Source organism: Notechis scutatus, chromosome 6 (assembly GCF_049901735.1).
Source record: "Notechis scutatus isolate UNSWTSFEM ecotype Mainland chromosome 6, rNotScu1.2, whole genome shotgun sequence".
Lineage (NCBI taxonomy): Eukaryota > Metazoa > Chordata > Lepidosauria > Squamata > Elapidae > Notechis > Notechis scutatus.
The window spans coordinates 79863658-79889120 of NC_142014.1; the positions used below are offsets into that span (position 1 = coordinate 79863658).

The 25463-nt window shown below is 42.5% G+C and overlaps 1 protein-coding gene across 2 annotated transcripts in view; it reads left to right on the forward strand.

Moving 5' to 3' along the window:
- The first annotated feature begins 404 nt into the window (after positions 1 to 404).
- IL15RA (interleukin 15 receptor subunit alpha) overlaps positions 405 to 25463 on the forward strand; it is a 36005-nt gene continuing 10946 nt past the window's right edge. The window contains exon 1 of one of the 2 annotated variants that reach the window (XM_087968929.1): positions 405 to 614. In XM_087968929.1, the coding sequence (XP_087825055.1) occupies positions 461 to 614 (154 nt within the window). In that variant the 5' untranslated portion in view covers positions 405 to 460. The remainder of the gene's footprint in view (positions 615 to 25463) is intronic. The other variant, XM_087968930.1, reaches the window with a different exon arrangement.

Here is a 25463-nt window from a genome sequence, read left to right on the forward strand (position 1 = left end):
ACCCAGGGTCGTGGGAACCCGGCTTGACGCGCCCCTCCCTCTTCCCTCCTCCCGCCCGCCCGCCTTGCAATAGATAACAGATAATCAGAGTTGGAAAGGGACCTGGTAGGTCATCTAGTTCAACCCCCCCACCCCCACCCCGCTTAAAAATCCCTCCCCTTCGCCGGGTTCTCAGTGCCAGGGCGCAGCCGCCTTGCCATCCCCAACTTGGCGCCCGCTGCAAAGAAGGAGCGGGATGGGGTTCTCAGCGCTTGCGACCCCCCGACCGGGGTGGGATGGGGCTCTAAGCCGCCCTCTGTCCACGCTCAGAGACCTCGGCCGCCTTTTGCAAAGGAATTCTTCCTCCTGCGCGCAATCCCCGCCCCGGGAGCGCAAAGCGAAAGAGAAAGCGGAGCTTCGCCGCGAGGGAGCGAGCGCAGGGCAACTGCCGCTCCGTTCAGTGACGACGACGGAGGTGGCCATGCGGCGCTGGGCTGGCCTCGGAGGTCCCGCCACCCCCGGCCTGGGGAAAGGTCCGGGGTCTTCTCCTCCGCTGTCCGGACGGCGGCTGGTGCTGCTGCTTCTCCTCCTGGCACTGGTCCTGGATGGCGCCGCTTTCTCGGAGCTCGGGACCGGTAAGTGGGGCTCCGGGGCGTGTGCAGAGTGCCGCTCCCTCCCTCGAACCCAGAGCCGGCCGGTGGGGAGGTTGCTGGGGGAGAGAATCGCTTTCCCAGCCAGCTGTCAGGCACTGGCTTTTGCTGACAGCGTCCTTGGACTGGGCCCTGCTGTCCTATCGGGCTGGGGTAACAGATAACAGACAACAGATAATCTGAGTGGGAAGGGACCTTGTAGGTCATCTAGTCCAACCCCCTGCCCAAGCAGGAGACCCTACACCATTTCTAACAGATGCTAGTCCAGTCTCTTCTTGAAAGCCTCCAGGGATGAAGCTCCCACAACTTCCGGGGGCAACTTCTGTTCCATGGGTTGCTTGTTCTCACTGTCAGAAAGTTTCTCCTTATTTCCAGGTTGAATCTCTCCTGGATCAGTTTCTGATCCATTGTTCCTTGTCTGGCATTCAGGTGCCTTGGAAAACAGCTAGACCCCTTCCTCCTCTCTGTGGCAGCCCCTCAAATATGGGAAGATGCTCTCCTGTCTCCCCTGGTCCTTCTCTTCACTAGACAAGACAAGCCCAGTTCCTATAACTGTTCTTCATTGTTGTTGGTTGGTTGGGTGTTGGTTGGGTGCTGTTGGTTGGGTTTGCAACACCTGGAGAGTCCAGGTAGGTAGGTAGGAAGAGGGCCGTATCTAACAACATGAAACTCAATGGAGAGAAAATTAAACTCTTACACTTAGGCAAGAAAAACCCAAAGGACTGTTGTAATGACGAGGCAGTTGAGTTGTTTGATCATGAACAACTGAATCATGATGATCTTTATTGGAGTCTAGTCTTGCATTTATACACATTTTTAGTTATCCTCCATCACTGGCTAACTTTGGTTACTGCTTAACTTTGGTTACTGTTTAGCACAGTAATCCATACAATTGATTATCTCTAGTTAAAGTCTAACATATGTTTACTTCCTCTCTCTAATCCTCCTTTAGATTAGTGACTTTGTTTGCCTGAGTTGTATTTGCTTGAAAACATTCTTTATCTGAGGTTTGCCATCCGAGGTTGGAACATTCCTGCAATTACAACTCTACAAAGGACACATATAGACTGGGTGAAACCAGGCTCAATAGCAGGAACTGTCAGAGGGATCTTGGAGTCTTAGTGGACAACCAGGAGCCAGCCGTGTGCAGCGGCAGCCAAAAAAGCCAATGCAATCCTAAATTGTATTAACAGAGGGATACAGTCAAGATCAAGGGAGGTACTAATACCACTCTATAAAGCCTTAGTAAGACCACACCTAGAGTCCTGCATCCAGGTTTGGTCACCCACACTATAAAAAGATGTTGAGACTCTAGAAAAAGTGCAGAGAAGAGCAACCAGGAGGATTAGGGGACTGGAGGCTAAAACATACGACAAACGGTTGTGGGAACTGGGCCTGGCTAGTCTAGGGAAGAGAAGGACCAGGGGACACCTGATAGCGGTCTTCCAATATTTGAGGGGCTGCCACAGAGAGGAGAAAGGGGGTCAAGCTATTTTCCAAAGCACCCGAAGGCCAGACAAGGAATAATGGATGGAAACTGAACAAGGAGAGATTCAACCTGGAAATAAAGAGAAACTTTCTGACAGTGAGAACAATCAACTCATGGAACAGAAGTTGCCTTTGGAAGTTGTGGGAGCTTCATCACTGGAGGCTTTCAAGAAGAGACTGGACTGCCCTCTGTCAGAAATGGTGTATGGTCTCCTGCTTGGGCAGGGGGTTGGACTAGATGACTTACAAGGTCCCTTCCAACTCTGATTATCTGTTATCTGAAGACAAGAAGTTCAAATGTTGTTGGGAATGTCATCAAACGCCAGGAACATATTATCATATGTGGTGGACTTGCATGGAGGCTTAAAAGGTATTGGACTTAAAAGGTATTGGACTAAAAGGCACACATGGTTGGGAAAAATGATTAAACATGATTTAAAATGTGAGATTTTCCTACTAGGAATAGTACCAGAAGGCTATAGTAAAGAAAAGATTTATTTAATTATACATGTTTTTAACAGCGACTAGAATTGTTATTTGCCCAAAACTGGAAGAATGATAAGATACCAATGGAGCGGAAAGAATAATTGAAAAAAATATTTGAATGTGCAGAAATGAAGAGATTGAGACTAGAAATCAAAGAAAAAGAAGGAACGGAATGGTATGGAATCTGTTTTATCAATGGATAGGGAATAAAACGAATTAAAAGAGATTTGATATATTTATAGAGCAATTTGAGAAATTAAAGCAATTAAATTAAAGAAATTCATTAAATTAGAGCCCTTGAAGAAATTATACGTGATATTATTATGTATATGGGAATGTGATTATTGTTGTATTTGTTAGATTTGATAAGAAGAACATCATTTATAATGGTGAAATAATTGAAATATGTACATAGGTAAATCTGGACCTGGCATTAAATCAGGGTGGGGTTTTTTCCCCAGTGTCAATACTTTCAGTCTCTGAATGAATGATTGTTTCATTTAGTGACTGAAGAAAGAGACTTACTCCAGATTCTCATATATACATGTGGCATACGTACATATATACATATGTATCACATAGGGCAGCTCCGGAGGCGCCTAGATGTGGAGGTCTCTCCCTCACAATCAAAGAGGCTGTTAGTTTGAGCCTAGGTAGAGGCTAATATTTGGAATAGAAAGACTGTCCTGCTCGGGCATGGGGGGGTTGGACTAGATGACCTCCAAGGTCCCTTCCAACTCTTGTTATAATATGAAAAGATATAAAAAGATATCAAAGGTTCATACGACCGTCCTTTGCAGTCAGGGGGATTAAAAGCCCGATGCTTCTCAACGGATATAGAATAGAAAAGAATAAGAATAAGAATAAGAAATAGAATAGAGTAAGAATAGAATAGAATAGAATAGAATAGAATAGAATAGAATAGAATAGAATAGAATAGAATAGAATAGAATAGAATAGAATTTAGAATAGAATAGAATGGAATGGAATGGAATGGAATAGAATAGAATAGAATAGAATAGAATAGAATAGAATAGAATAGAATAGAATAGAATAGAATAGAATAGAATTATGGAATAGAATAGAGTAAAATTTAGAATAGAATAGAATAGAATAGAATAGAATAGAATTTAGAATAGAATAGAATAGAATAGAGTAAGAATAGAATAGAATAGAATTTAGAATAGAATAGAATAGAGTAAGAATAGAATAGAATAGAATAGAATAGAATAGAATAGAATAGAATAGAATAGAATACCTTTATTGTCATTGCATTCCACAAATAAAATGAAATTTGAAAGCTACTCCAGCACAGAGCCCCAAACACCACATCACAATCATACTACAGAGTATTTAAAAATTAAAATAATTAAAATAATAATAATAATAAAAAACCTAGTCTAAAACCTATCTAAACATTTATTAAGTTAAATAGTTTAAAAATGCCACTATATACATAAGACTGAATCACAAATGCACTGTTTGATTCAAGACAATTATTGCATTGGAAAAGAAACTGTTTCTCAGTCTATTAGTCCTCATTTTAAGGCACCTATAATGCCTCCCTGATGGTAACAGTTCAAAATATGAATGACCAGGATGAGAACGGTCTCTGGAGATTTTTTATGCAAGTAGTCCTCGAGTTACGCCCGCCACAGAGGCCGACATTTCTGTCGTTAAGTGAGACATTTGTTTAAGTGGGGTTTTGCCCTGTTCTACTTTTTTTCCCTCACCATTGTTGTGAAGTGGGTTTTGCCCCATTTCTACGATCTTTCTGGCCACTGTTGTTAAAGCGAATCACTGCGGTTTTTCAGTTAGGAACACGGCCATTAAGTGAATCGGGTGTCCCCGTTGACTCCTGATTGTCGGGAGGTCGCAAAAGGGGATCAGTTGAGCCCCCGGGAGTGGCTGCGACCACCGTAAGTGCGAGTCAGTTGCCAAGTGTAAATCACAGGACCATGGAGATGCCACAATGGTCGTAAGTCTGAAACAGGGTCCCTAAGTTACCTATTTTTTTCAGTCACGTAGCCATTTTGGATGGTCAATAAACGAACTGTTGTAAGTTGAAGACTAACTGTATATATGGGGATTGCGGCATTCTGTGTGCTGGGACTGTCCCGGCCGGTTTCCCATAGGCAAATATAGTGGGGGAAGACAGATCCGCTTAATGACGGTGTGATCCGTTTAACAACCACTGTGATCCACATGATAACTGTGGCAAAAATGCCATGACTCCCTTAAGGGCCTTCCTTAGCCCTGGAAATTCTGGCTCCGATTGCCATCGTAAGTCGAGGACTACTGGTCGTCCAAGTGAGGCATAACCAAGACTGGGAAGAGTAGCATCGTTAGCTTAACAGCTTAACAACCATTCTCATTCAGTGGCCGTTTGAAGTTACAACGGCACTGAAAAAGGTGATGGAGGACTGTGCTTCACACTTACGACCATTGCAGCCGCATCCTCTGTGGTTATGGGATCGGAATTGGGATGCTCGGCAGTTGATTCGGATTTATGACGGTGGTGTAACGTGATTCCCCTTTCGCAACCGTTTGGCAAGCCAAATCAAGGGGCAAAGCCGGATTCACTTAACAGCCGTGTTACTGTTGTAATGACGAGGCAGTCGAGTTGTTTGATCATGAACAACTGAATCATGATGATCTTTATTGGAGTCTAGTCTTGCATTTGTACACATTTTTAGTTATCCTCCATCATTGGTTAACTTTGATTACTGCTTAACTTTCGTCACTGTTCAGCACAGTAATCCATACAATTAATTATCTCTAGTTAAAGTCTAACATATGTTTACTTCCCCTCTCTAATCCTCCTTTAGATTTGTGACTTTGTTTGCCTGAGTTGTATTTGCTTGGAAACATTCTTTATCTGAGGTTTGCCATCCGAGATTGGAACATTCCTGCAATTACAACTCTACATGTTACTCGCTTAATGACTGCGGGGGATTCACTTCACCGCCGTGGCCAGAAAGGTCGTAAAGTGGGACAAAACTCACTTAACAAATAGAAACGTGGGGTGTCCCTTTGGGGTCGTAAGCCGAGGACTATCTATACTTCCCCATGATCTGGATTGAAGCTTCTCTTGTGACCTCCGGACATCGTGGGGGGGGCTCCATCCCCGGAAGTTTTAAAGAAGGGTCTGGATATCCATTGTTCTGAAATGGAAGAGGATCTGCTATTTGAGCAGGGGTTGGACTAGATGACCTCCAAGGTCCCTTCCAACTCTGTTATTCCGTTAGTCTTTCATCTCGGATCAATTAACCAGTGGAACGGGTTGCCTCCAGAAGTTGTGGATGCTTCTTCCCTGGAGGTTTTTAAGAAGAAACTGGACAGTCCCTTGTCTGAAATGGGGTGTGTGTGTGTATTATATATATATATATATATATATATATATATATATATATATACTGTATATATATATATATGTGTGTGTGTGTGTGTGTGTGTGTGTGTGTGTGTATGTGTATGTGTATGTGTATGTATGTATGTATGTATGATGTATGTATATGTGTGTGTGTGTGTGTGTTAAGTTTTCGCGGGTACTTACATGTATGATATTCAGCTTTGTTTGGGTATTTTCCCACGTCATTATAGTTGTGCTTTTAAAATTGTAGCAACGTTTCGGCAGAATCTCATCTGCCATCATCAAGCTTCTGTATTGTGTTCATCTGTATTGTGTTCTGTATTGTGTTCGTCCAGACGAACTCAATACAGAAGCCTGATGATGGCAGATGAGATTCTGCCAAAACGTTGTTACAACTTTAAAAGCACAGCTATAAGGTCGTGGGAAAATACCCGAACAAAGCTGAATATCATACATACATACATACATACATACATAAATACATACGTACATACATGTTTTCTGAGGTTTTCGCGGGTATTTGTATGTGGATCTTTGGTTATTTGGGTTTTCTCCCGCGTAAAATTGGAAGTATCTAGGCAACGTTTCGATAAAGTCTCATTCATCATCTTCAGGCTTCTGTCTTCGGCTCTGTGCTTCTCAGAGTAAAGTGAGCTTGCAGCTGCTTCTTCCTTTTAACTGCTAGTGGGGGTGTGACTTGATTGGGTGGGGGGTTGGCTGTGTTCTGATTGGCTGGGGGTGTGTTCTGTTGAGGTGGGGGCTTGGTTGTGCTCAGGTTAGTCTTAGTTGCTGGGGGATTTGAGCTGGTGAGCTGTGATCCTGCTGTTTGGCTTCGCGTTCGTGGTCGTTGTTCTTTTACATTCTTCCATGTTGTCGGTTGGGCAAGAGAGAGTTTGCAGGATGCTTTCCTAATCAAGTCCTTCTTTTAATCTTTTCTCTTTTTCTCTCCGTGGGAGAGGGGTGGTTGAAAAATGTGAAAATAATAATAATAATAATAACAACAACAACAACAAGGAAAAAAATGAAGAAGAAAAAATCACAAAGTACCGGGACTTACAAATTGAAGTTGAGCAACTTTGGAAAAAGAAATCATGTATTATCCCAATTGTAACTGGAGCCCTTGGAGCAATACCTAAAGGGCTGCCTCGCTATTCGGAAATCCTGAATTTATCAGACTTGAATACCCTGATTCTACAAAAAAAACCACCCGACGTGGAACAGCTTATATCCTCCGATGCTACCTGAACAGTTCCTAGGTCCTTGGTTAGGACTCGAGCTGTTGAGCGACCAACCAGCCCCAAAGGTTGTGAATCTCACTAAAGATTTAATAATAATAATAATAATAATAATAATAATAATAATAATAATAATAATAATAATAATAAATCATCTTGCCAGTATTTGAGGGGCTGTCCCAGAGAAGGAGAGACTCAATCTGTCTGCTGTGGTTCGCCGGCAGCAGGTGCAGACAGCTGAGGTCTTGGAGAGCGAGGACTCAGATGAGGGGCCTGCGTGTGATGCAGGGATGGGGCCAGGACCATAAGGGAATGGTGCTGCCTTTGGAGGTTGTGGAGGCTGGCAGCAGTGAGGAAGAGGCCCCCGAGGAGCCTGCGCCCAGTGTACGTGCGCACAGGGTTGCTCGTAGGAGAGAGCAGTTACAACAGCAAGGGTGACTTGGGAGTAAGGCTGCAAGGTAATGGCCCCTCCCTTCAGAGAAAAAAGCCAGCTGAGAAACCAGAGTTCTTTGCAGGAAGCAAAGACGTTTTTGCACTCAAGCCTGGTAGATGTTCGGAGTATCTTGGTTGGTGTTTGGAGACTCTTGGTGTTTGAAATATTTCTTGGCAACTTTATCTAGTGTTCTTGGCAGCCTTGCACCACCTTGGCTCGTTCTTATCAGAGACAATTAGTTTGAAACAGCCTTTTCACTGGGAAGGAATGGTATTTGTAAAGAAACATTAAAGGGTTTTGCTGTTACCTCTGCTTCGTTTTTGTTTCCTTGGAACAAGGTTTAGGTGAGAACACTGTCCTCCAAAGCACCAGAGGGCAGGATAAGAAATAATAGATGGAAACAAAACAAGAAGAGAAGCAACATGGAATTAAGGAGAAACTTCGTGACAATGAGAACAATTAACCAGTGGAACTGCTTGCCACCAGACATTGTGGGGGCTCCGACACTGGAGATTTTAAAGAAGAGATTGTGAAGGAACATAATAGTAGTGTAAGGTCTGGCAGTACGCTTAAGTCAAAAAATGAGCCGAAACAAAGACTTAAACGGAGGCTTGCAAATTAAATAAAGCAGATTTTTATTCTTTGATCAAAGTTAAAGAATCTGGGAAGAAGTTCCTAGCACATTACAAGGGATATGGGAGGAAAATTCTACAAAATACAGAATGATGTCTTGTCCTTTTTATACACGGAAAAGTCTTCGTTCTTAGTTCTCTAATTACCTTGTAAATCTCTAGTCATGTAATTAACTAAGATTTACGTCTTCCTGCAACAGACAGATTCCAATCAAGCAGTATTTAGCTTTCTTCATGAAGGAAAACAGATGGATTTAGGTGTGTTGAGGTAATTCCCCGTTAGGAGAATGAGCGCATACAGGGAGACGTATAGAAAGTAGTGTTGGAATAATACACACAGAGCACACAGATACACTGTACAGTAAATGTAGGTTTTTACTTCCAGACAGTTTAAGCAAAGTTCAAGATAAGCAGTCCAAAAGTCATTCACAGGTAAATCAGTCAGTTTTTATCCAGGGATAATCCAATAACAAATTCCAGTGTCAAAAACAGTTCAGTAACAAAGTTACATCAAATCCAGTAATATCAGTCAATTAGAAGAAATGGAGCGACGGCAATACTTTCCAACAGAAGGAAACAGAGACTGACTCACACTCTCTTCTGAGACTCAGACTAAGACAACCCAGGTTTCTGGCTCCATCTTATGGCCGTTTGAGAAACCACACCTAATTACAGTTTTGCATTTTCTTAAAGATACAGTTTTAAAATGTTTATCCTGGTTTATATATTTCTAACCCAAATAGCTGTTAGGTGACTCATATTCCTAACAAGGTTGACTTAGATGGGACAATCATGTATCATGAATTGTAATTGTTTTACAACAAGTGAAAAGTTAAAGGAATATTTTTCACAACAGCGAGATAAGAAATGCCTATAGAGATAAATACTTCTACATATATAAGAAAACAACTGCCTAACATCAAGATAAGACATGCCTATAGTGTAACTCTCTACTTAATGCTATAATATATTTTATTTCTTTATTTGTTATCCTTCAGTAGAATAGGTAGAATTAGTGGAACATAATAATAACTTGCTATTTCGCTTCTGCAATTTTTTTTTTTTGTATAACTCTGGTACTTGGCATGAAATACCTCATAGCTTGGCAGAGTTACTAAGGGCAAATACCTATGCTGCTAAGCAACCCTCCACCCCCTTCCTTGCTGCATGGCCAATGCAGGACTACAAGGAAGGAATGGGTCAGGTGGCCAGAATTGTTCTGACCCAGGCTTTGTCAAATGTAATTAAACACAAACTTGTTTTAAAAGTTTAGTTTACTTTACTGTCACTGCACCTCGTACAACAAAATCAAACACCATCTTCAGTGCACATCATTCACCGTGAAAATAAACACAAAAACACATCCTTCACCCTCCACACATTGAACCGAAACCCCCCCGACACTGCACCAACACTGCATTATATAGCAGAATTCAACAGAGCTCCTGCCCTGGGATAGAAGCTGTTTTTCAGCCTATTTATCCTTGTTTTTATTCTCCTGTACCATCTGCCAGATGGTAATAGTTCAAAAAAAGGGTGCCCAGGATGAGATGGATCTTTGAGAATGTTTTGAACTTTCTTAAGGCAGCGGGAGCTCTAAAGCTCTTCCAAAGAGGGGAGAGGGCAACCCATGATCCTCTGGGCAATGACATGAACCCTCTGGAGCGCTGTCCTTTCTTAGTGAGCCCCTAGAAGCCAAGAGGAACATAAGGGCCAAATTTCAACTTTGTAGGCTTTAGGGTTCCAGAGATTTTGTGATGATGCGTGAGGGATATTTTGCTTTTAGATAGATAGATTATTATTATATTTTCAATCTGGGGCTGAATTGCACAAGCCGGGAAGAGAAAAGACGATTGGAAACTCAAAATTATTTCTCTTTTTCTCTCTTATTTCTCTTCTTGCTTTCAACATCTTTGCAGAGAGAGAGAGGAAAAAATGTCCCGTCCAGTTCAGGAAACATTCAAGTACACATCATTCACTTCTTACAATAGTTCATTTAGCGATGGTTCGAAGTTACAACAGCATTAAAAAAAATGGCTTCTGAGTTATGACCGTTTTTCACCCTTATGACCGTTGCAGCATCCCCACGTTATCAAAAATCCAGACGTTTGGCAACTGCCTCATATTTATGACCATGGCAGCATCCCCGACTTACAACGACAGTTGAAAGTTAACAACGGCACTGGAAAAAGTGACTTATGACCGTTTTTCACACTTAGGACCGTTGCAGCATTCCCTGTGGTCACATGATCAAAATTCAGCTGTGTGGCAACTGCCTCGTAGTTATGACGGTCGCAATTGTCCCAGGGTCATGTCATCCCCATTTTGCGACCTTTTGACAAGTCAAAGGGGAAGCCAGATTCACTTTAACGACCGTGTGACTAACTTAACCACTGCAGTGATTCGTTTAACAACGTGTGGTGAGGAAGGCTGAAAAATTCAACTGTCAACTGTCTCATGGAGCAATGGAAAATTTGGGGCTCGGTCAGGGTTGTAAGTGGAGGTTTTCTTGTGTATAGGATCACCTAAACTTTTTTTTACAAACAGTAAGGAAGGTAGTTGCTACTACGTGACCTTATGTGGGGAGTAAAAGCTGAGTAAGGCTGGGCTTGGTTGGTATTTGGGTGGGAAGCGCAGCAAATTCCTTTTCTCTGTATATGAGATTGTGAAATCAGAAGAGAAAGAAAAACTTATTATTATTATTATTATAATTATTTACGTTTTTTTCCATGGAAATGGTGAACCAGTTTATGTATCAGGAAGACTCAAGATTTTTATCTCTGTTTTTATTTTATTTTTAGAGGGTGATGAGATTGTGTTGTTTTCATTTTCTCTGGAGCCCTGCAAATCTAATTATTTTGGAAGTCTCTCATGATAATACCAGGCTCAAAGATTATAATTGTGGTTGGTGCATTCCTGGTGGAATTTAAAGGAGGATAGAAAATCCTCAATTTACAGGCATTCGTTTAGAGACTGTGTTCAAAGTTACCATAGTTCTGAAAAAAAAAAAAAAAAGACTTAAAACGACTCTTCTCACACTTAGAATCTTCTGGCAATTTTTTTTTCAAAGAAGTTTTTTTTATTTTCCAATATAAATATACATATTTAGTGGACATTGCATTGACTGTGTCAAATTTTTTTAAGCAACAGTAACAATCATAATACAAATAGGTATATGTAATTCTAATCTTCCAACTTCCACAACTTCAACAGAGCTAATCTCTTTTCATAATCCATTTCTCATTTTCCCATTTGTTCATCTCAACATAAATAACATTTCTTTGCGCCTTGTACTTATAGTCCCTAAATACTATTATTTAATATTTTTTTAAAGAATTATTCATAATTCCATCATAATTTCAACATTCCAATTTGCTAAGGGTTAATAATAAAACTAAATATTAACAGTATTTAATCAACCCTGGAAATGTTATCTCAAAATCCCACACAATTTCTTGTCCTTAATATTTTAAATTCATTTGATTTGATTTGACAATTTATGTCCGATCAAAATTTGGGCATTTTATGACAGTGAAATGTTAATACTTCTTTATAATGCCTTGGTAAAGGCCACACTTCGAATCCTGCATCCAGTTTTGGTTACCAGGATAAGAAAAAAAGATGTTGAGACTCTAGAAAGAGTGCAGAGAAAAACAGCCAAGATGATTAAGGAGCTGTACGAAGAATGATCGCAGGAATTGGGGGTGTCTAGTTTAATGAAAAGAAGAACTGAGGGGACATGATAGCACTATTCCAGTATTTGAGGGGCTGCCCCAAAGAAGAGGGAGTCAAGCTATTCTCCAAAACACCAGAGGGCAGGACAAGAAACAATGGGTGGAAACTCATGAAGGAGCAAAGCGACGTAGAACTAAGGAGAAATTTCCTGACTGTAGAACAATTAACCAGTGGAACAACTTGCCTCCAAAAGTTGGGAATTCTCCAACACTGGAAGTTTTTAAGAAGAGGCTGGACAACCGTTTGTCTGAAATGGTCCAGGGTTTCCTGCCTGAGCAGGGGGTTGGACTAGAAGACCTCCCGGGTCCCTTCCAACTCTTGTTATTCTGGCTTAAAATAAGTCTAGGGTGCTGAACGAGCCATGGAGAGGTTCGGTTCAAATGTCTCCACGGCAGAATCTCCCTGGTTTTCAGCCTTCCTAGGCAGACCAGACAGACAATCCATCCAGATGAGCTAATATAAAATATATTCTTATTATATACTTTATTCATTAAACATGAAACTCAGTCAACTGAACATTCAAAAATAGAATAGAATAGAATTCTTTTATTGGCCAAGTGTGACTGGACACACAAGGAATTTGTCTGGGTGCAAATGCTCTCAGTGTACATAAAAGAAAAGAGACATTCGTCAAGAGTCAGGAATCATCAGGTACAACACTTAATAATAGTCACAGGGTGCAATAAGAATAGAATAGAATAGAATAGAATAGAATAGAATAGAATAGAATAGAATAGAATAGAATTGAATTGAATTGAATTGAATTCTTTATTGGCCAAGTGTGATTGGATACACAAGGAATTTGTCTTGGTGCAAATGCTCTCAGTGTACATAAAAGAAAAGATACATTCATCAAGAGTCAAGAATCATCAGGTACAACACTTAATTATAGTCACAGAGTACAATAAGAATAGAGTAGAGTAGAGTAGAGTAGAGTAGAGTAGAGTAGAGTAGAGTAGAATAGAATAGAATAGAATAGAATAGAATAGAATAGAATAGAATAGAATAGAATAGAATAGAATAGAATAGAATTCTTTATTGGCCAAGTGTGATTGGACACACAAGGAACTTGTCTTGGTGCAAATGCTCTCAGTGTACATAAAAGAAAAGACACATTCGTCAAGAGTCGAGAATCATCAGGTACAACACTTAATAATACAGGTGAAACTCAAAAAATTAGAATATCTAATCAGCCAATTCAGCCATAACACCTGCAAAGGGTTCCTGAGCCTTTAAATGGTCTCTCAGTCTGGTTCAGTAGGAATCATGGGAAAGACTGCTGACCTGACAGTTGTGCAGAAAACCATCATTGACACCCTCCATAAGGTGGGAAAGCCTCAAAAGTTAATTGCAAAAGAAGTTGGATGTTCCCAAAGTGCTGTTATCAAAGCACATGAATAGAAAGTTATGTGGAAGGGAAAAGTGTGGAAGAAAAAGGTGCACAAGCAGCAGGGATGACCGCAGCCTGGAGAGGATTGTCAGGAAAAGGCCATTCAAAAGTGTTGGGGACTTTCACAGGAGGTGTTACAAACCAGCACTGTATAAGCTGGGGGGTACATTCTTGCTTAGGTTTCTATCCTATGCTATGCGCAGCTGCAACCCTTTATCAAACTATGTCAAGGTCAACGGACAGAAGCCTCATCACCACCTGGAGATGCCCACATGATGATCTACACAACTTTTAATTGGATGAACCAATTGAACTATTGGGGGTGGGAACGTTGCCATTACTTTGTATATGGGATTTACGCCCCATTTTCTCAGATTCAGAATTCTTTTGTTGCTACCACTTGATTTCCAGTAAAAGATATCTTTTCTCTGATTAAAAGAGTCTAAGTATTTCTTTCTTGGATTTTGAATGGGGCACCAGCTGACATTATTCTGAATCTCCCCATTACCAGCCCACCCGGAGAAATAATAAATTTTCTTCCGAGGGGGTCTGAACACCATGCCAAATCCAGCCAGCGACCAAGAAGACCTGGGCGCAACTGGAGGACAAGATTCTCTGCTGCTAGAGGAAGCAGGGGAAGCCGACTTGTTAGCGGAACTAAATATTGGGGAAAAACCAGCTGTAAAACCCAAATGGTCCCTGGGAGTCGGCTGGAAGGATCCTGAGGAAAAGCCTCCTCCAGGAGTGACCACCACCCGTCGGCGTGGAAGAGAAGGAGCCATGGCAAGAGAAGGAAAGAAAGAATTTTTTACTAACTCAAGCCATGCATCTTTTAAACGAAGCTATCGGAGAACCTCAAACTGATCAAAGGAATGAGGGAGAGGAGGGGGAGGCAGCCCCAGCCAGAAGAATCAGAGCAGCCACCCCCATAAAACAACCCGGGCTAGCGCAACAGGCAGCAGCAGCCCAGGGGTCCCCAGCGGGAGGAGTAATTGCCAGAAGACGTAGAACTCCAAAGGTGCCCCCGTTGGAAGTAAAATATGGGGGGTATCCCAAGGAGTTAGGATTCTTCCTGGCACAAGTCTGTAGCCATGTGGAGGAATACGGAGGGGGGTTTTCCTCAGAAGCAGCCAAAGTTAGATGTGTTACCAGGGCTCTGGAGGGAACAGCTGCAAAGTGGATGGTGACTTTGCCTAATGATGATGCCCCTCAGCTGATGAATTATGACCTGTTCATGACTGCGCTGCGGGCCAGGTTTGAAGACCCACTTGCTGAACGTAAGGCCAGGATTAGGATGAAGACCATAAATCAGGGGCGGAGATCAGTGGCCAACTACACCCAGGAATTTAGAGAGCTGGTGTGTCATATTCGAGGCTGGTCCCAGGGAGCCCTGATAGAAGCTTTTAATGATGGGTTAAATGAAGATGTATATCAAAGCTGTATTGCCAGAAGAGACCCCAGTGAGCTGCAGCTGTGGTACGTGCTGGCGGCAGAGGTGGAAATTGATCTGACCCGAAACAGACGCCGGGGAGGGGGTTGGTTGGAGCAAGTCCTCCACCATCAGCCTTCGAGAAGCCTTAAAACCTCAAAAGGGAGGAATGGCGGCAAAATCCAAGACCACGGCTTGCTTCCGATGTGGGAAGGAAGGTCACCGGGCTGCAGATTGCCATGCCAAGCTAGAACCAAAGGGGGTGCCAGGAGGAGGAAGAAAACCTGAAAAAACCCCAGCAAAGCCTCGCGAAACAGCGCTTAAAGCAGAGGAGATTGTAGAGATCGCCCCTCCGAAAGGAGAGGAGCTGGGAACTCCAACCTCTTCTGAAGAGAGTGAATCCGAATCGGAAGACGACTCACTGGTAAGTCCAAACAAGGGCCCTATGACCATTCCAGTGAGATTAAGGGTACCCACGTCGGGAGCCAAAGGGGAAATGCTGGCCTTGTTAGACTCTGGGTGCACAAGGTGTGTAATCAGCTCGGAGGTAGTGGAGAAAATGGGCTTAAGGCTGAAGACTTTAAAAACGCCCATAGCCTTTTGCCAATTGGATGGATCGGTAGCTGGGGGCGGCCCTGCACATTTCATAATGGAACCAATAGAAATGATGATGGGGAAGCATAGAGAGACTTTGTGTTTTATTGTGGCTCCTGGGATGGAGCGGCCCCTAATACTGGGGTTGCCCTGGCTCCGGAAATGGAACCCCACGTTGATTGGAGGAGAGGGTCATTGCACATACGTACTGACCAGCGCCCAGAAGGGGAGGGGCAATCTCAACTGAAACTCAAGAATCCCACTGAACTGGCCTCCACTGGCACTGAGAACCTGAAGGGGGAGGAGAAAATTCTGGAAGAATATTGGGACTTAAAGGAGGTATTCAGTGAAAAGGCCTCGGAAGAGCTTCCCCCCCATCGTTCAACAGATTGCAGTATTGAAATTCTACCCGGGGTGAAACTCCCAAAACCGAAACTGTACTCGATGACACCACGGGAGCTAGAAGAGCTGCAGTCATTTATTGATAAGAATTTGGAACGTGGTTTCATCCAACCCGCTAGACCCCGGGTAGCAGCCCCAGTATTGTTCCGTGAAAAGAAAGATGGCTCCCTTCGTTTATGTGTTGACTATAGAAACCTGAATGCTATTTCAGTGGAGAATGTGTACCACCTCCCCTTGATGAAGGATATGTTGGTCCACTTGGCCAAAGGGAAATTTTTTACAAAACTCGACTTGAGAGAAGCATACTACCGGGTTCAAATTAAGGAAGGGGATGAATGGAAAACTGCTTTTAACTGCCCAATGGGTTGTTTCCAATTCAACGTTCTTCCATTTGGCCTACAGGGGCCCCCTGCAGTATTCATGCAAATGATCAATCAGGTGTTGCATGAACATCTATACAAAGGGGTGTTGGTTTATCTTGATGATATTCTTATCCACACGGAGACTCGTGATGAACATGTGAAACTAGTGCGGTCAGTTCTGGAAAAACTTTGAGCTGCTGAGCTGTATGCAGAGTTGTCCAAGTGTGAATTCCACCAGGAAAAAATTGACTATTTAGGTTATTGCATCTCACATGATGGCATAGAAATGGATCCGGGGAAGGTTCGTGCCGTTTTGGAATGGGCCCCTCCCCGCACCAGGAAACAACTTCAAAGTTTCTTGGGATTCGCTAATTTTTACCATCAATTTATCCCTGCTTTTGCAAAGATTGCAATGCCTATCACAAATCTCCTAAAAACCAAAGGGGAGGTGAAACCGAAGTCTAGTAAACCACTGAAGTGGTCCATGGAATGTCAAGCCGCTTTTGAGAAGCTGAAACGACTGTTTGCTACTGAACCAGTACTCAAGCATCTGGACATGGATGCTCCTTTTGTAATCCAAGCCGATGCGAGTGATGTAGCAGTCGGGTGGTATTACTACAAGCAAACGAGACGGGGACTCTGCAACCGTGTGCATATACTTCCCGTAAACTAACAGAAACCGAAAGAAGATGGGCCATCTGGGAAAAAGAAGCTTTTGCAGTTTGTTGGGCTCTGTTAACCTGGAGGCATTTCTTAGAAGGAGCGAAAAACCCATTTGAGGTGTGGACGGATCATAAAAATTTGGAGGCTTTGAAACTGATCAGAAGCTGTCTCCCAAGCAAGTTCGCTGGGCGCAGTACTTTAAGTGCTTTAATTTTTCATTGAAGTACATTCCAGGGGGGAAGAACTTCATGGCGGATGCTTTATCTAGATTACCTCAATATAATAGTGCTCGCCAAGAAGTGGTATGGCCGATTGTCCCAACCAAACAGTTGGCAGCTCCAGTGGTTACCAGAGCCCAGAAAAAGAAGGAGTTTGATTTATCAAATGATTTGACTGCACAGTTAAGAGATGCTCTAAAACTTGATGATTGGTTCCTTGCTCACTCAAATAACTGTACGGTTAGAGATGGAGTGGCATGGGTGGGGGCCAAATTATACGTGCCAGTGAAGCTGAGAAACCAAATATTACAGCAAGCTCATGACTCTAAAGCCACTGGTCATTTTGGATTTGTGAAAACCTTACACTTGGTTAAAAGGCAATTTTGGTGGCCTACCTTGAAAAAGGACATTGAGACTTATGTAGCTAGTTGTCCTATTTGTGCCTCAGCCAAACGGCCTCCTGGTAAACCAGCAGGCTTACTACAAAATGTGGCTAGACCAACGGCTCCATGGAAGGAAATATCTATGGATTTTATAGTGGAATTACCTGAAAGTGGGGGGAATACAGTTATTTGGGTAGTAATTGATTTGTTTTCCAAACAGGTACATTTCATACCTTGTCCAAAAATCCCATCTGTGAAAAAATTGGCTAAACTGTTTATTTTACATATCTACAGGTTACATGGAGTTCCTGAACGCATAATCTCAGACAGGGGTGTCCAGTTTACCTCAAACTTTTGGAAGGAGTTCCTGAAGTTATTGGGCTCCGCCCAGGGCTTAAGCTCCGCCCACCACCCACAAACCAATGGGGCTTGTGAGAGGACTAACTCGGTATTGGAACAATATCTTCGATGTTATATAAATTATCAGCAAGATAATTGGGCTGACCTATTGCCATTCGCTGAGGTGGCATATAATAATTCGGTACATAGTAGTACTGGGTTTACTCCGTTTAAAGTGGCTTCAGGACAAGACTTTGTACCCATACCTGTGCTTCCATGGGAGAAACCTAACATTCAGTCATTAGATGAATGGATAACACAGCTCCAGCTTACCTGGCCGGTTACCCGTAAAGCATTAGATGATGCTCATCAAGCTCATAAAAAATTTGCAGATAAAAAGAGAACTCCACAAAAACCATATCAAGTGGGTGACAAGGTCTTTTTATCCACCTGATATTTGCAGACTACACAAAAGTCAAAAAAGCTTGGACCTAAGTATGTTGGACCTTTCTCAATTGAACGGATTGTGAACCCTGTGGTAGTCCAACTGAAATTACCAAAAACTCTTCGATGGATCCACCCTGTTTTCCATGTTAGTTTGTTAAAACCTGAACATACCTCCGACTTGAGACCAACTCAGGTTGATCCCCCTGTACCATTGCTAATTGAAGGTGAACAACATTTTGAAGTTAAAGAAATTTTGGATTCTCGAAAACGAAGGGGTCGACTCCGGTATTTGGTTGCTTGGAAACATTTTCCTCCTTCCCAGGCTGAGTGGGTGAATGAGAGGGCCGCTATTGACGCATCCTGGTCTTCCATAACACCTCAGCAGTGCCACAGGCTGATAGCTTCCATGCCACGCCACATTGAGGCAGTAATTGCTGCAAAAGGGGCCCAAACCAAGTCCTGAGTACATATGCTTATACTTTTCAGAGGTCCGATATTGTTCTATGTACAATCCTTGTTTTATTGATTGCATGTAATATTCTAATTTTCTGAGATTGTGGATTTGGGGTTTTCATGATCTGTAAACCATAATCATCACAATTACACCAAATCACGGCTTGAACTATCTTGCTTTGCATGTAATGTGTCTATCTCATATATTAGGTTCACCTTTTAAGTTGCATTACTGAAATAAATGAACTTTTTCACGATATTCGAATTTTTTGAGTTTCACCTGTACATGTTGAAAAGTTATTTGTAAGGGAATTGTGAAGGGAATTCTTGGGGGAGGGGTCTTCAATTTGGGGTCCTTTTCACAGGTAATACTCACCTTACGACCCACCAATGAGCCCCTAATCTCTGTTGCTAAGCAAGGCAGGAGTTAAGTAATTTTTGCCCCATTTTACAACCTCCCTTGCCCCCGTTGTTAAGTGAATCAGGGTGGTTCTTCAGGGAGTAACACAGTTGTTAAGTGAATCTGGCATCTCCATGGATTTTGTTTGTTGGAACATCACAAAAGGGGATCATGGGACACTGCAACCGTCATAAATGTGTCATGCCCCTGTTGGAGTCTGATTCTGAGGGGGAGATTGAGCAGCTGACAGGGAGTGGGAGTGCGGCTCCAGTGGCTGTGGAGAAACCTGGGGAAGGACATAGGTCAGCTGGGCATTCAGAGGAAGATCCAGGGCCACCCCCTCTTCATCCTAGGGCACACACGGAGGAATGGATAAGGGAGCAACGTGGCTTACGGGGGAGGAAAAGGCCCTGATTCCCTTCATTAGCTGCAGCTGGGAAAACAGGATGTAAGTGGGGTGGTTTGCACACAGCTCCTTGCTGGAAGCAAAGTGTGCATTATCTTTGTCAAGGCTTATCTGGGTTTTGGCGTCCTCCCAACTGTGGTTGCTGCGTTATCCTTTGAAAGTCTGCAATTTATCATCCTGGCCTGCTGTGTTAATTACTTCAGTGTGGTTTGTGTTGGTTTTTTTTTAATTTCTAATTATCTTTGCTTTGGGTCAGGACTGCATTTCTTCCCTTAGTAGACTGGTTTTTTAAAGAGTTTGATGTCCAGCTGAGGATAATTGGACATTGAGGGCCAAGTTGGAGGCATTAAAGGAAACTTATTCTAGTTCCGTGACTTTGTTGTTTTTGTGTCACGCCCCAGGTCATCACAAGCCAGCTGGCATGACACAATCTCTACATCTGGAGCAATTTTTCACTTTCCTTTTTCCTGAAATGAACTCATTGCCTTGAAATAAAGAGGGGGAAAAAACCACACAAACACACTTCTGCCTTTCTCCACCCCGGTTAAGCACTTGCAATTATAAATAAAAGGATTTTTTTTTCTTTCCCCTTCTCCTGTTTTCCTCCAAAGGACATGTGATTTTAAGGAAACAGAGGCAAGGTTGCCAGCCAGCTGCATGTCCTACCACCTCCTCCCTTCGTGCAGTTGGCATTATTATTATTGTTGTTGTTGTTATTGTTTTTTTAAAATCCCTGACTGCAAACAGCTGCACGGGGGAGTCCTCAGACATATGACCACAAAGGAGCCCCGGGTTTCCGTGTCGTGAAGTGAGACCGTTGTTCAGCAAATTTCATCCACCAGTGGCAAAAATCTCTCTTGCCACCGTGGTTCAGGGAAGCCCTGTGGCAGTTCAGTTAGTAGCTTAACGGTTGTTAAGCAAATCCGGCTCCCCCATTGATTTGACTTGTGGGAAGATCGCAAAAGGGGATCGTGTGACACCCTTCCCGGGATGTTAGCGACCGTCATAAATGTGAGATGGTGGGGGCGAGCATCTGAATTTTGACTGGGTGACCTTGGGGGGGCAGGCGGGGGGCAAGGCTGCAATGGTCGTAAGTCTGAAAAAAAACCTTCATAAGTCACTTGTACGAGTCGTCCTTAAGTCCTTGACTTAACAACAGTTCAAAGTACCGACGTCACCAATTGTGGGATTCAAATTTTTTTACTACCGGTTTTGTGAGCTTGGCTAGGTAGGTGTGGCCATGTGACTGGGTGGGCATGGTTTATTTATTTTTATTTTTTTGCAGCCAACCCCCCACCATTTTGGGGGCCTTCTGAGCCTCAGAGGAGCCTCCAAGGCAGTGGTCGCCAACCAGTGGGCCGGGGATCACTGGTGGTCCACGTCAAAATTTTGGTGGTCCGCAGAAAAATGTCCCCCCCCCCCAAAGCAATGAATCCAGGCTGCGCAGGAATACAAGGCTGTGCTGCCCACATGGCTCACGGGAACACAAGGCTTGCGTCGCTTGCATTGCACACAACACGAGGTAGTGAGGGGAGGGGGGAAAGGGTGGAGAGGGGGAACTTGCTCCACGCGTCCCACGCGCCTGGCCTGGCCACCGGGCTGCTTCTTTCTGCTTCTTCCTTCTTCTCCTTTTGGCTGCACGCAAGGAAAGCAGCCAAAGTCTTTCTTTCTCTCCCCCAAACTCTGCCAGAAATGAGTCTTTGGGACCCTGCAAGGCCTCCTCCTCCAAGAGGCTGCGCCGGCAAAGACTCATTTCTGGCAGAGTTTGGGGGAGAGAAAGAAAGACTTCTGCTGCTTCTGCTGCTTTCCTTGCATGAAGCCAAAAGTCTCTCTCTCTCTTTCTCTCTCTCTCTGTCCCCCCGAGAATGGAGCTGGAGACAGTATCCTGCGATCCCAAATAAAGAATGATTGATCAGTAGGAAAATGGGGTGGGGGATTTTCCTGCAGATTTTTTTGGGGGATTTTCCCAGTGTCTCTGGTCTGCGGGTTTTAAAATTATGAGTTTGGTGGTCCCTAAGGTCCAAAAGGTTGGTGACCCCTGCTCTGGGGGGGAGGCATTTTTGCTCCCGTAAGGCTCCTCCGGGACTCAGGAAGGCCAAAAATGGAGAGGAGGGCTGAGCCCCTCCCTCCATTTTTCACCTTCCTGGGCCTCAACAAGGGGAAACCCAGCACAGCTGATTGTATGAACAGAAATACCTTAAGGGGTGAGTGTTGTGACTACGGGTTTGGATTCTGCTCCTGTGGCAGATATGAGTTCAAGTGATGAGGATATGGCAGCAAAATATGAGCCGGCATTGCTTAGTGATTGGGATAGTAACCAGGATGAGGAGATGGATGTAACAAGGGAAGATAGACCTGAATTAATAGAGTTGTCAGGACCTTCGACCTCCTCTGGTTCTTTATCTGATCAGCAGCCGGGAATGGCTGACAGGGAAGGCATGAGAGAGTTTTCCAGTGGAGATGAAAATTTGGAGAACTTATGGCTAGACGTCAGAAACAGAAGGAGGCTGAGACGACAAACTCAGTTAGAAAGGAAGCGTTGAGCTAGTCATTAATTAGGGAAATTAGCACGCTCCATAAGTGAATAAAAGGACACGGCTGGGCTGGTGGAATTCGCCAGAAGCAAAGTGACTAATTGGGAGTGAAGACATGCAGCAAACTCTCTGAGGCTTGTGATTTAATGCCATGCCAGGATTGCCAGACAGAGTGTGGATTTATTGCTGTGTATTGGAATTTACTCCAGCCGTTCTCTTGTGGGGGTTTGTTTTTAATTTAAATTAATTCTGAAACGGCTGCTTTTTGTTTTGCTCGCCTGCAATTAAAGGGGAGACATAACAGATGAGCATTGGGCGGGCAGAGCAAGCGAGCCAGCTGCGACTGGGCAACCGGATCAGGGGCGTGGCCAGCCAGAACTTAATACACGCCAAATCTTTGCTACCGGATTGCCTGATCCGGTGCGAACGCTGAATACCACCACTGGACAGCATCAACATCTTGAATCACAGATAATTTTCTTCTGTCGGAAGAGGGCAGGGGGGGGGAGGAAAGAATGTACAGAGTAGCTTGGATGGAATGGAACCCTGATTTAAACTTTTTTTTTCTTTAGTATTTAATTTTTTTAAAAAAAATGTTTTTATTTGCAATTTTCAAAAATACAAATCGCATTTATATTCGTAACAGCGTTTTGGCATCAACAGATACATGCATCTTATACATCTTGTTATCTACACATCTACTTTAATAATCTTTTAAGGTCTCTTACTTTATTTATAATAATCCATTCTTCCTAGTCTTAATACCTATTTTTTTATATATACACATTTACATTTGTCATCTCTTAAGGTCTCTTATTTTATAACAATCATCCATTCTTCCTAATCTTTATATCTATTTTTTTAACCACTCATACCACTTATCCCATATTAGGTAATATTCGGAATCCTTCTTGTCTTTCATTTCCAATGTGAGCTATTTAAATTTTTTATTTTATTTTTAATACGAAACAATCCATCTTCCATTCAATGGTGTATCATCTGGATACACAAATATCTTGTGCAATAACAATGAGAATTTACAGCCTTATTCATTACATTAATATGAATTCTCCACTCTTGATTTAATACTGATATACATAATATATCTTAACTATTATAACAATCCTCATCTTAACATATTTAATTCTAGTAACCTATTTTTTATATTTCACTGGTCTTCTTTGGTTTTTAACTTTCATATTTACTCTCTAGCCATCGATAAAATAGTTCTCTTGTCATATAATACTCAGTTTGTTCCTTCTCTTTAATTGCAAGTGTTAACCTGCTCATTTCTGCACAGTCTAATATTTTCCTGATCACCTGAACCCTGATTTAAACTGAATTATTAGCCCACATTCAGAGCTTGCGTTATATTTCCGAGTCCTTAAAAGAACTGGAGAGGCTGGGTGTAGGCACAATGGGTTAAATCTGCAAGGAACGTCCCAGGAGTTGATTATTAACTTTAACTTTCTATATTGACTAGTAGATCATCAACCCGAAAAATTCCTAGACACTTGGGTAGGCATATTGTCCAGAGGCAATAAAGCAACCCACCTGCTTGTAATTTTTCTTTTTAATGTTTCTTTTAATGTTTTTATTGTACATTTTCCATTATTGTTCATCATATTTCCAATTTGACAACACCTGTTTACTGACTATATTAAGTCCCTTGATGTAAAAATGCATCATAGTATACATCCTAGTTATAACTATTACTCTCATGGTCATCTATCTGTATCTATATTCTATATCTATATTTAAAAGGGAAATATCACTCACGCATCATCACAAAATCTCCCAGAACCGTAAAGCCTACAAACTTGAAATTTGGCACGTATGTTCCTCTTGGCTTCTAGGGGCTCACTAAAAAAGGATTTTTCAAAATGATCATCAGAGCATTAGTATTTCCTATATTATTATTATTATTAACACACTCTGATGCTAAGGAGTTTGACTCCCCCTCCCCACCTGAAGAGAAATCTCTTCCAAATGCAAAACAGAAGCAGAGGAGTTTCAGTTTCACAGCACCAAGCAGCTTTAGGACAGAACAGTTGAGCTAAGCCACGCACGGGCTCCTTGCTGTCTCCTTCTTGCTCACACAGCAAATACTCTTTCAGCTTCCAAACAGCCCTCCACTCTCTCACACACTGACAGGACGCTAGCCAGATGAATAACCGATGGATGCTGATAGGCAGAGTCAGAATTCCCCCCCCCCTTATTTTCCTCCCCCAAAAAACTAAATCCCACCACATAGTTTTGTAGCGAAGCACGGGTATCCAGTTAGTACAATATAATCTCTTTTAACTACATAGCGCTGTACATCATAATTAAAACTGGTTTTTATATATTTGTACCATATTACGCTATTACATTTACCAATCTATACATTTTAAACTATATTCATGTGCAGTCCAATAGTGGCCTTGCTTACATTGTGTATTCTTACGTGTTTCTATGCATCTGTATTCATTTCTGTTTCGTTAATCTTCTTTCATTATTGAATATTAATCTCTGCACCTGTTATTTAGCCATTTATACAATAAAGCAAAGTGTAACAGAGTCAGGGGGGATCTTGGAGGTCTTCTAGTCCACCCCCCTTCAAGCAGGAAGCCCTATACTATTTCATACAAATGGTTGTCCAATCTCTTCTTAAAAGCCACCAGTGATGAAGCAGCCACAAGAAGAAGAAAGAAAGAAAAAATTTAAATAAGGAAATCTCTCTTTTGCAATTTCCCTTTAGCCACCCAATGAAGCAGCGTCTCCATTTCTGAGCTGGATTAAAAAAAAAAAAACCTTGAAACGAGCGAATGTCCCTTTAAGGATCTGCTTTTAAGAGTCAGGGGGCGAGAGGGGGAGAACTGGTGTCTTCGAAGGGGCAAGGAGATTTATTTTATTTATTTTATTTATTTGATTTGCCAATTATTTACAAGATAATAAGTATAAATGTATACATAGTTGTGAATACATGAAATGGGTACATATAAGAAAAATAAAAGAATAAGAGAAACAATAGGACAGGGACGGTAGGCACGTTGGTGCGCTTATGCACGCCCCCTACAGACCTCTTAGGAAAGGGGTGAGGTCTATAGTAGACAGTCTAAGGTTAAAGTTTTTGGGGTTTGGGGAAGAGACTACAGAGTCGGGTAGAGTATTCCAGACATTGACCACTCTATTGCTGAAGTCGTATTTCCTGCAATCAAGTTTGGTGCGGTTAACTTTGAGTTTGTATCTATTGTGTGCTCTTGTGTTGTTATGGTTGAAGCTGAAGTATTCATTGACAGGCAGGACATTGCAATGTATGATTTTATATACCATGCTTAAGTCAGACCGAAGACGGCGTAATTCAAGGTTTTCAAGTTCTAGAATTTCAAGTCTGGTGGCGTAAGGTCTTCTACAACGAGTAGAGGAGCTCACCAGAAGGGCTACCAGGAG